The 11105-nt window shown below is 38.3% G+C and overlaps 1 protein-coding gene across 2 annotated transcripts in view; it reads left to right on the top strand.

Annotated features, from left to right (window-relative positions):
- Window positions 1–1231, top strand: part of LOC140371509 (glutamate receptor ionotropic, kainate 2-like) — a 132825-nt gene extending 131594 nt beyond the window's left edge. For both annotated transcript variants that reach the window (XM_072458709.1, XM_072458773.1), the window contains exon 16: window positions 1055–1231. In XM_072458709.1, coding sequence (XP_072314810.1) covers window positions 1055–1219 — 165 coding nt within the window. In that variant the 3' untranslated portion in view covers window positions 1220–1231. The remainder of the gene's footprint in view (window positions 1–1054) is intronic.
- The last annotated feature ends 9874 nt before the right edge of the window (window positions 1232–11105 follow it).

The raw sequence follows: 11105 nt of genomic DNA on the forward strand, positions 1-11105 counted from the left end.
GATATATATATCCCATATGCCTTTCCAGTACTGTTCAGTTTCTAGCCTAGATAGATATATAGATCCATCCATTTTCTTACCGCGGGTGACTGGAGCCTGGACTGGAGGTCCGGGAATCAAACCCATGATCTCCTTCTTGGCTAAGCGCTAACCGCCTTTGCCACCGTGCACAGAGATATATAGATATATATCTATATATCTAGGATATGTACAAGGATTGTACTTGTTCAATAATATTCCCATTGAGCGCAAGAAAAGATAAAACATTTTGAGTCACGAGAGTGACTTTTGGAGAACAGCAAACATTTAGTTTTACTTCATTAATTTTAAATTACGGTTTGTACGGTTTTTGTATGATGGCGTAACAATTCACTTGAATATTTTGCATCACTTGTGCAGCAGAACGTGCCATAGCATATCAAATAGCATCATCTGCATACAAGTGAATGTAACCGGACTGGTAACTATTTAAGATTGAATATTTGGTTCAGAAAGCACGCACCTGGTTATTTATTACCTTCTCCCAGTGTTTTGCTTTGAAGGATTGTTTTGAGATTGGATGGAAACTATTCAAATTATTTGTCCTCCTTTGTGCAAAGGGGGAACAAAAGCAGTTTTGCTTAGTCATGGGATGCTTTCAGTTTGAATTTTGAGGGTGTCAGCTACAGTGGACTTTTTTGTATATAAAGAGAGCATACCGTTATTTAACAAGTCATACTGTGTAAAGGGTTTTAGAGGAAATATTTAATAATCAGCTCTATCCTCTTGAATATGGGCAACAGTAATAGACGGAGCAGCAGCATCAAAGGTATTTCCAGTCAACAAAGTGCTAGTTAAACACATCAGAAATTTCTGAGTCAGTTTTAATCTTAGACACAAATTTGTCAGACTAATTGAATCTTTAATCATTTGATTTGGTAAAGAAGGAGCAAAGCTTTTGAGTAGAAACATATTTATTGTGTTTATGACAAAACTGCCAATCTGCTGCTCATTCAGTTGCCCAGGCTTCTGTCAACAACGACATCATCTATAACTTCTTCTTTGTTTTCCCCAGCGCTCCTTCTGCAGTGCCATGATGGACGAGCTGCGTGTGTCTCTGAAGTGCCAGCGCCGTCTCAAGCAAAAGCCTCAGCCTCCGGTCATCGTCAAAACGGAAGAGGTCATCAACATGCACACCTTTAATGACCGCAGACTCCCAGGCAAGGAGACCATGGCATAAAGAACACACAAACACTCCCAAAACTGCTCTAAACGGGGTCAGAGATAGTCGACCTCAGCTCCAGGGTGAGCTGGACTGCTTTGTGACCCCTCGCCAGATGTTTCCTGTGGAAATATGAAATCTTCTCGTCAGCGTCACCACATTGTGACCGTCGGAAAAGAACAAGAAGAAGAAGGTGCTCGGACGTGTAAATTCATATGGATTCAAGTTGGCCGTGTGTTAGACTTTGCATATGTAAGACCTGGGATGGGAATAGAACCGGCAGCTCTAAGTCACACATGTTTGTTGGTTTGAAAAGGGGAAAAAAGGTCTGTCTTGGGTTCTTGTTCACAAAATGACATACTATCAGTGTTTTGGTGAAGCGAGGGCTCGTCGAAACTCCAAATGTGTGTTCAATCTACATTCTCACTGTCAATACTGGCTTTGAATCCATTGGCTAAAGAACAAAATCTCAGATACCAATTAACCACAAGAGAAGAAGCTGAATTGTTAACTGTAAAGACTTATTGTACATCTTTACAAGTCAGAAGAATGTGTCTGGGAGGAAACGATATAAGGACAGACGCTCACACATGCAAACACATTTTCAGTTGATGTCTTATAAATGTTTCTCATCAGTCTTTAACACATTTACAAATTAATACTTTTGGAAAACAAAGCAAATGGAACAGTGCCAAATGGTTGAAATTATGTATTAAAAAAGATGTTTAAATTCATATTCACCCATGGTTTTCTTCTGTAATGCCTTTTTGTGCCATATTGAACCATTGCCTCAACATGTCGTACAGATACTGGGTTGTTTCAAATGCAGAATTTCTAACAGGTTGTTTTTTTGTATAAGAACAAGCCAGTTTTGTAGAACTTTGTATCCTAGTAGACCCTGTCTCTCTCCCCCTTATGAACAGAAGATGTAGCAGCTCCAAATCTTTCTCCACGGGTGCTTCATCTCCTCAGTGTCTCTCTCACAAAATGGCTCGGTGGTGTTTGATCTACATCTGGGGACTAAATTAGAAGGCTCTATTGAGTAAAGATTATTGATGGGTTTGTCAAGTGTTTGTCTCACATTATGATACGTTCGACTTTTCGTGTTTATAATTGTAACAGCCCGTATGTAACTGTGAACATTTGCAACAATAAGGAGTGGATCATTCCAGAGCCTTCTCACTGATAAACCAGGGGCCGATGCTATTAAAGAGGAACGCTTAGGGCCCCACCATTTGGGACGGCTAGGAATCGGTCCTTAGTCCATACTAGTGACAACAAATATCTATAAATCGATACTGACAAGATATTGACAAGTAATGATTCTAAATTAAAAAAAAGATTGATACATAGAATTTCCCCTTAAAAAAGCAATTTAATCAAAATGTTATAATTGCTTGTTATGCATTTATATTTTAGTTTAACAGCACTCTTATTACATTTTCTAGTTCAGCTCATGCTTTAGTGGTGCATATTTATTGTACAATGCAATTTAATACGAAACTCATCAGATTTATATTACAATATTGCCCATAGTATTACTTGGTAACATATTAAGATATTCCTTTATTGTCCACACATTTTATAGGTTCAATGTGTTCATTATGTGCATTGTCCAAGTTCAAATAAACTAATAATAAGAAATAGGTATATTAATGAAACAAAAATACCCATCACTAGTCAACACAGACTCTTTACCATAATCATGGTGTCAAACCAGAAGAAACTAGAGTTTATACATAGCTTATTTACCTCTTTAAATGTCAAAGATTGAGAGAAGCTCTGACTGTAGGGTCCATGTGATGTTTTACTTAGGACCAGGGAGACAATACCAGGGAGCTAACCAAAAAAAATACTAAAATACATAATATATTGTAACATTTAAGTAACTACTGAAACATATTTCCTCAGATGTAATAAGCTGCACCACCTTTCCCTTTTACATCCGCACCATGACAAGCCAGAGTCACAATCACACCCTGTCGTCCAGCAAAGGGAAAACCATCTAAAATACCGTATATTATATTTCAAACAATACAGCATTTGTCAAACCTGGTGGTAATATTCACTCACTTTGCTTGTTGCGGCCTCTGCAGCTCAGTCCGGTGGTGCCGTGAGAAGAGAGCGGTAGAGCGTTTAATAGTCCGAGGCTTGGTCATCCTGGTGAAAACATCTTCTACTCGCTCATGGATTTGAACATTGATGCAGGTTTCACAAATAATATCATGATGTCATATTGTAGTGTTGCCTTATTAGTAGTTTTATTTTTTTACATTATATTATATCATGTGCCAATAAAGATTCATCTACTAGCTAAAGAGTAATTATCATTTATTGAAAGGGTGTTGGTGGAGGCTGGGTTGTGACAATGTTCCAAAGCTGTGTGCAGTGTTTCGGGAAAGGGTTCTACAAGTGTTTCATCCGTCAATCTGTTATAAAGCTGTACTTTATGACAAATGAGACCACTGCACACTGTCTGCCTCTCACAATAAAATATGTTGTGGTCAAATTCTTCTGAAATACCTATACTCGGACTGCACTTTCAGTTCTAAAGTTGTGCATGTTCCTGGAAATGAATGCATAAAAAGGGTTTGTGAGAGCTAGGAACTAGTTAAATAGATTTAAATACACACTTTCTACTTTTGGGGTTTGAAAATCAAATACGAGAAGTGTTGACTTGCTGTTCTATCTAATGATATTCTGAATGTTTATTGCTGTTCTCAAGTCTGTTGTATGAACATGAGCTGCAGACATGATGTCGATATTGCCTTGAGTCATCAGTGCCTCCGATATCAGTGTTCAAAGAGCTCCTGCGGCTGTATCCATGGGGTTCTGTCACGTGACTTATTGTTTGTCACCGCCATGTTCAAGACTTCCCCACATGCTGTTGCCTCACCGCCGTTAAATAGAGTGCATCACATTGAAAATGAAAAGGGTTGATAGTTATGGGCTTTTGATTCCTATCTACAGCGGCGAGTCACTGACACTTAAAAGCAGTGACAACTTGCCACAAACGTTTGCAGACATTTATATCTTTGTCCACAAACAAGCTTTCAAGAACACAGGCTTTGTGTGCAGGTGAGTGACTGTCGGATCCTAAAATATAACACTAGTCTTGTTAAAACTGTCTGCAAGTAGAAGTTTATTAGCATAGCGACACAATACTATGTACACCCAGCTAAAAACTCTTTTATTTTCAACTTTATTTATTTATTTAACTTTATTTATTTATTTGAACTCTTTTGTTTTTATCTTTTAGTATTATTTTGTCTTACGCTAGCTGTTTTTACTTTTTGTTATCTTTATTTTTCCCCTCCATTCCTTATTAAGAAATGAGAGGTTCTGTCTATAGGAGTTTTTGTTTATAAGAGTTTTGTTTATAAGAGTTCTTCTATTATTCCTATAAGTTATCTGTCCTTTTCCTCTGTATCTACCTGCATTGCAACAATGAAATTTCCCTTTTAATTTTATGTTAAATAGAGGTAAACATGAACTAAAGTGTGTTACATCTCGGACGTGAGACCTTCCACTGAGCTTCCGGTAAACTAAATAACAGACATGGTGATCCCATTTGTTTCATTTAAATGCTTAACTTTGTCTCTTACAAACGCCCAAAGTCTGAGTCTGGCTGACAATGTTTGGCAGGAGGACAATCCCTGTCTTCTGCAACCCAGGAAGCAGGTCCTAACCCTAAGTCCTCCACAGCCTTCTTTTGCCTCTCTGCTTTATAGCACTGGGATATTCTGTGCCTGTGGTAGAACTGGGAACAACCAGACCTACTTCTGCTCAAATTAACAGCACCAAAACAGTGTAGAGTGATGCCACTGTCTGCGGCCACAATGAGACAGTAAAAGGTCCATCAGCTCAGTTTAGTCAAGACTGAGGAAGGGCTGAGTGTCAGAGCCTCATGGCTGAGGCCTGGGGCTTCACCGCAGGATCCGCACTTCATTTGAAACATTGTCTTCTGGAGCAGCTCTCCAGACATTTGTCCTCCAAGCTCCAGAATCTCAGCGCTTCCTGCACTGTCAGAACCACCAGATTGTGAGTATGTCAAGATCTTTCACCTGTGCTATTTCTTTGGTCCGCTGCAGGCCCTCAGAGGCGACTGTTGTTGTGATTTTGGGCCTTACAAAAATAAATTTAATTGAATTGAATTGAATGCCAAATCTGGTCCATTTGTTACTGTATGGTTTGAAATATATATATATTTGCTCACATACAAGGGTGTCCTAACTCCTAACCAAAATGAAGTCATATTTATTGTAATTTTATCTTATTGTGGTTATAGCAGTAGTGTAAATAAGAATCAAAACTTGGCACATAATCTTTTCACATTGGAAACAATTTGATTTTGCCACATAAGAGCCCATTGAGAGCGAGACCTCTTTTTCAAGAGTGAGCTGAGGGAAAAGGGAAAATGTAGTAGCAACAGCAAATTATTTACATTTGATAAAAGTGAAGTGGTTAATGGTTGACGGGAGCGTGGTTTGCTTCAGACTGAAATATGTATATTCTTTATGTATCTTTGCCCCTAACAACAGATCTGTTTTCTGTTGCTCTGGGTGCCCCAACTACCTTTGCAATAAATTCTTTGACCTATTATTTCGGCCCTCAGAGGCGACTGTTGTTGTGATTTTGGGCCTTACAAAAATAAATTGATTTGATTTGATGATTTGATATTAGTTTCATTAATTAAACTAAATATACACTACATGGTATGTTTTTTTTCCCACAATGTGCCGAGCTTTACTTCCAACGACATATTCCCATATAATACCGGTATGTACATATATAACTTCTGATTGTAGTTTTGCACTCACATTTGGAGTACTTTTCTTTCCCTTTTCACTTTAGATTGGTACATAAACCCTGCTGAGATGTTCTGCTGTTCTGAAGTGTATTCCAGTCCATTGTGTCGTAAAATGTCTATAATTCAGCAGCTGGATTCGAGCGGTGCACGTCCATGTTGAATAGATTCTGCTGAACACGAGCTGTGGAGGTGCAGATCTAATGAGGGAGGAGCAGAAGGTCAAGTACATGTATATTTCACTACGCGACATGGTGTAGTTACAGTACTTGGAAGTCCAGCCGACACGGACGGTATATTAAGCGCTTTGATATTCTAGTTCCATTATATCAGAGGCCACATAAGGTTGATAACTTTATACTTGAATATTTTGTATAAAAGCTCAAGTGACCGACCCAGGCCAAACACTTAGGTGAGTCCAAGAGCGAGATCTAATGCATTACATAGAGAGACATTAAATGCAGTGTGGAGGTGAAACAAATGCAGAAAAAGATAAACCAGAAGTTGTTTGTTTGTTTGTTTGTTTGTGTGTCTCTCACTGCGCCACAAATGTGCAATTACTAAACATCTCTTTCTGAATCCCTGAGATCAGCCTTATGATTATGAGTATAATGCATTTGCTTCATATTTTATTCATTAATAAAACATGTGTTATGTTTTGGTGACAACAGATGCTCACTGAGCCAGGACCACGGCATGGAAACACACTCTAAGAACTTAAAACACTGTAGAAGTACTGTGTGTACAAAGATACAGTAGCTGCAGTGATGATGTGACTTGTATTCCCAACACAGGCCCCTCTCTGACTGCAAAGGTCACCACACAGCCCCCAGCCTCACACAAAGGTCGACAACAACACAGGACCAGGACCTCAGAGAGACAGGAGCCAGGGACACTTATAGATTTATAATCTTTTGCAAGAGGCTGTTTGAGGCAACTGTGTGTGTGCAAGTGTTGTTTTATGGTTTATTTGATGTGCATATGTGTAAAATGTGTAATTTTATAAACACCTATCTATCCGTGTCCCCAGATATGAGGTAAACATGTTCAAATCAAATACAGTTTTTGCAGATTACAATTGTAATGCTGATTTCCTCTAAAAACATTGGACATAATAGACATGTTGTAGATATTATAATTGTCTGTCAGAAAGCAGAATGAGCCTCACAGTCTCTCATTTGTGTTGCCAGTTTCAAAGCTGAAATCCAGTGGTTAAACCTCTATGTACTCCTCTCTCTGATGTGTCACTGCCTAAAGCACCAGCACCAGCTCCTGCACCAGCCATGCATCTGTGCTAGTGCAGCCTCTGCAGCTCAGTGAGCCTGGAAGTCTGGAGGTGAAGGAGCCGAACATGAGCCATGGCCTGTCCATAAACTGAGAAGAATGAAAACCTGTATTTATCTGACTCTGGAAACACAGGTTCAGCTGGGATAGTTTTTCTCTTTTTTAAACCAGTAAGAGCTCACTACAATCAATCATGGTGTTTGCATGCACGGACATCACACCAGATTGTCTAATGTCTTAAAACACAGCTCAAAACACATACAAATTAAAATGTTAGGGTAAACACAGGCCTACATAAATTCAACTTTACAAGGCAATGAATACAATTACAACAAGGATCATTGATAATGTTGATAGTGTAAGGCAAGTTTCATCATTTGCTCATTATCAATATGTGTATTGTAATCATCATTGCTTCCCCAAAAAGTAGCTCTCACCTTTCGTGTCTAAGTCTAACAAACATTGTACACGTATCTGACCTTGACAAATCCAACATTCATATTTCCAGAGAAAAGCAGGGAAGACAGTCAACAAATACTCATGCTTTGTAATCAGAGCCCGGGAGGTTGAGTGTTTGTTCTTAGGAAGAAAGAAGAAAAATCTAACCAGCAGCAAACCACCAGTCTGAGCTCCACACACGCTGCAGCGGTGCAGGAGAGCCCTCTAGCGGAGCCTTGGGGTTACTGCAACTCAGTGGGACAGAATTGAACAGAGTGCACCTTTAAACAAGACATGCCATACGTTTGTCTGGAATATAAGTAAGTAAGTAAGTAAGTAAGTACATTTTATTTATATAGCACACAGACAGAAGTCACAAACTGCTTCACAAAACACAGAATAAAACAATGTGATAAAATGTGAATATATGATTATATTTCTGTGATGTATTTTATCTGCATAATAGTGATATTTTATCTGCATCATTAGTCTAAGAGAAGAACGGGTGTGTGACAGCATTTGTTTGTGAAGGGGTCGTAAAGATGGGCCAAAGGATGTTTACCCTGGGGGGGGGGTGATAACCCAGAGGAGTCTGGGTAATGTTTACCCAAGGCTTGATCTCTACGGAAAAATACCAAGTGCCTTGATGTGAGGCTGACCAATGAGAAATGTGACCCGCCTATTCCAGAATATCTAATAAAACCAACCAGCATGGGAAAAAACAGGGTGAGACGCGGGGGTGAGACGCAGGAGGGTCAGCCAGGCTCCTTACAACGGCTTGGCTGACACAGTCCCCGCGTTTTCTCCCATGCATGCCACACAAATGTCTGATGTTTCTGTGTCGTTTCATATTCTAGGTTGAATTGTGTTCTCGATGTGTTACGGAATAGCATCGGTGTATGTCTAATTCCATGACATTTTCTGGTCCTATCGAGCCGGACGACCAGCTGCCCTTCGCGGAGATTGACGGGTGAATCGGTGAAGTCTGTGCACAGCTAAAAGAAGTCCACTTTTCCCGTGGCCGCCCATCGCACCTCAGTCTCCGCGAGGAGAGCGCGTCGTTTCGAAGCAGCAGGAGAACACAGGTGACAAAGAAGGTCAGACAAAATTTTGTGTGTGAAAGACTTAGCCATGAAACGTTTTATGCATAGGCTTTGTGCAAGAGTTTAGTTACTCGCATAAAGAGGAGTTTAATATTTCTCATTTGTCAAAAAATACAGGAGTTTAATATTTCTCAGTCAAAAATACAGGAGTTTAATATTTCTCATTGACAAAAAATACAGGAGTTTAATATTTCTCAGTCAAAAATACAGGAGTTTAATATTTCTCAGTCAAAAATACAGGAGTTTAATTTTTCTCAGTCAAAAAATACAGGAGTTTAATATTTCTCAGTCAAAAATACAGGAGTTTAATATTTCTCAGTCAAAAAATACAGGAGTTTAATATTTCTCAGTCAAAAATACAGGAGTTTAATATTTCTCATTGACAAAAAATACAGGAGTTTAATATTTCTCAGTCAAAAATACAGGAGTTTAATATTTCTCAGTCAAAAATACAGGAGTTTAATATTTCTCAGTCAAAAATACAGGAGTTTAATATTTCTCAGTCAAAAATACAGGAGTTTAATATTTCTCAGTCAAAAAATACAGGAGTTTAATATTTCTCAGTCAAAAATACAGGAGTTTAATATTTCTCATTGACAAAAAATACAGGAGTTTAATATTTCTCAGTCAAAAATACAGGAGTTTAATATTTCTCATTAACAAAAAATACAGGAGTTTAATATTTCTCAGTCAAAAATACAGGAGTTTAATATTTCTCAGTCAAAAAATACAGGAGTTTAATATTTCTCAGTCAAAAATACAGGAGTTTAATATTTCTCAGTCAAAAATACAGGAGTTTAATATTTCTCAGTCAAAAATACAGGAGTTTAATATTTCTCAGTCAAAAATACAGGAGTTTAATATTTACTCATTAAAAAAAATACAGGAGTTTAATATTTACTCATTAAAAAAAAATACAGGAGTTTAATATTTACTCATTAAAAAGAAAAATATTGGTTAGCTTTGTGAAGATAAGTTTCACACATAAAGGAGTTAAATTGCTCACCACGAGTTAAGTTTCTCACAGGAAAGAAAGTTATGAAGCCTTATGCCGAGTTGTTACTGACATAAAGATGAGTGAATGTAAGCGCTGTGCACGAGCGAAGTAAGTAAGAGAGAAGTGTGAATGTGTGAATGAGGATTAATAAGTGATTAACTAACAAGTGTGAATCACAATTAATCATACAAGGGTCACAAGGCGTTATTCTGAGAGATCTAAAATTTGCAGTCACGGGTGAATCTTAAACACCACGTTTATGTCCGGAGGAATCTAATAAGGAATTTTCTCTAGAAGCTTGACATTGACCGTGACTGTAAAGCAAGTAGCATTTCTCTCAGACGACCGAGACCACATAATGCCAAAATTATCACCCCAAACTGTAAAAAGACAAAGGAAAAGTCATAAGAGGATTTTGGAGGGAGACTTCCAGCGTGCTCAGATGACGTGGCAGAGAGGGGGAGATAAGGGGGGTCAACAAGGCAGGAGAATGGGAAGAAAGCAGTTCAGAGGACGCTCTGAACGTGAATGAATGAATTAAGCAAAACTAAACCCAGCTGGTTTTAAATATTAGTATTTGAGAGCTCTGTAGAACAAATTAAGGGTTTTGTTTGATTGACAACAATCAATTATAAAGATTGTATTAAATTTGATAAGAGATGAAGATTAATTCAGATTTTTATAGATGGCCAATTTTTTGGGGAATGTGATCACAGACAAGACAGGACACTTCCTGTCCCCGACATAGAAGACAAAAGTTGTGTTTTTACGGTATCGTGTTTTTTGTGTGCACCAAACAAAGCCACGTTTTGTTTTGTTTTATTTTTGGACTTGACAAAATTATCTTTTGGACTTATTATGTAACCATAATGCATGACTAGATGAAAGTACAGGACGAAAAGACAGAAGTGTTTTTAAATTTAGGATCAAATACAGGCACAGGCCTGGAAGTGATAATATGGGTAAATGAGTGACTACTGATGTTTTTGGACGTAGAACGGGCAGTAAGTAAAGTGATAGTAAAAGTTATATCAGTAACTTATTTATTTGTATTATCATGAGGGAACCTCGTATTGCATGTAGACGCAAGTGAGGGAATAAGTTAAATAGTGACGTCAAATGCCCTCCCAGGAAAGACATGACTGTGTGTCATTAACTAAGGCAATTGATGCAGAAGTGGGGGGACATGGGAGGATATGGGTCATAAAGATAGTCAGAGATAAGGGGCTATTGACTGGCAAAGAATCTGGAGGACTCAGGACGGAGACAAGAGAT

The sequence above is a fragment of the Eucyclogobius newberryi genome, unplaced genomic scaffold, assembly GCF_026437365.1.
Source record: "Eucyclogobius newberryi isolate DKJ021-1_F unplaced genomic scaffold, fEucNew1.0.hap1 SCAF_1, whole genome shotgun sequence".
NCBI classification, from domain to species: domain Eukaryota; kingdom Metazoa; phylum Chordata; class Actinopteri; order Gobiiformes; family Gobiidae; genus Eucyclogobius; species Eucyclogobius newberryi.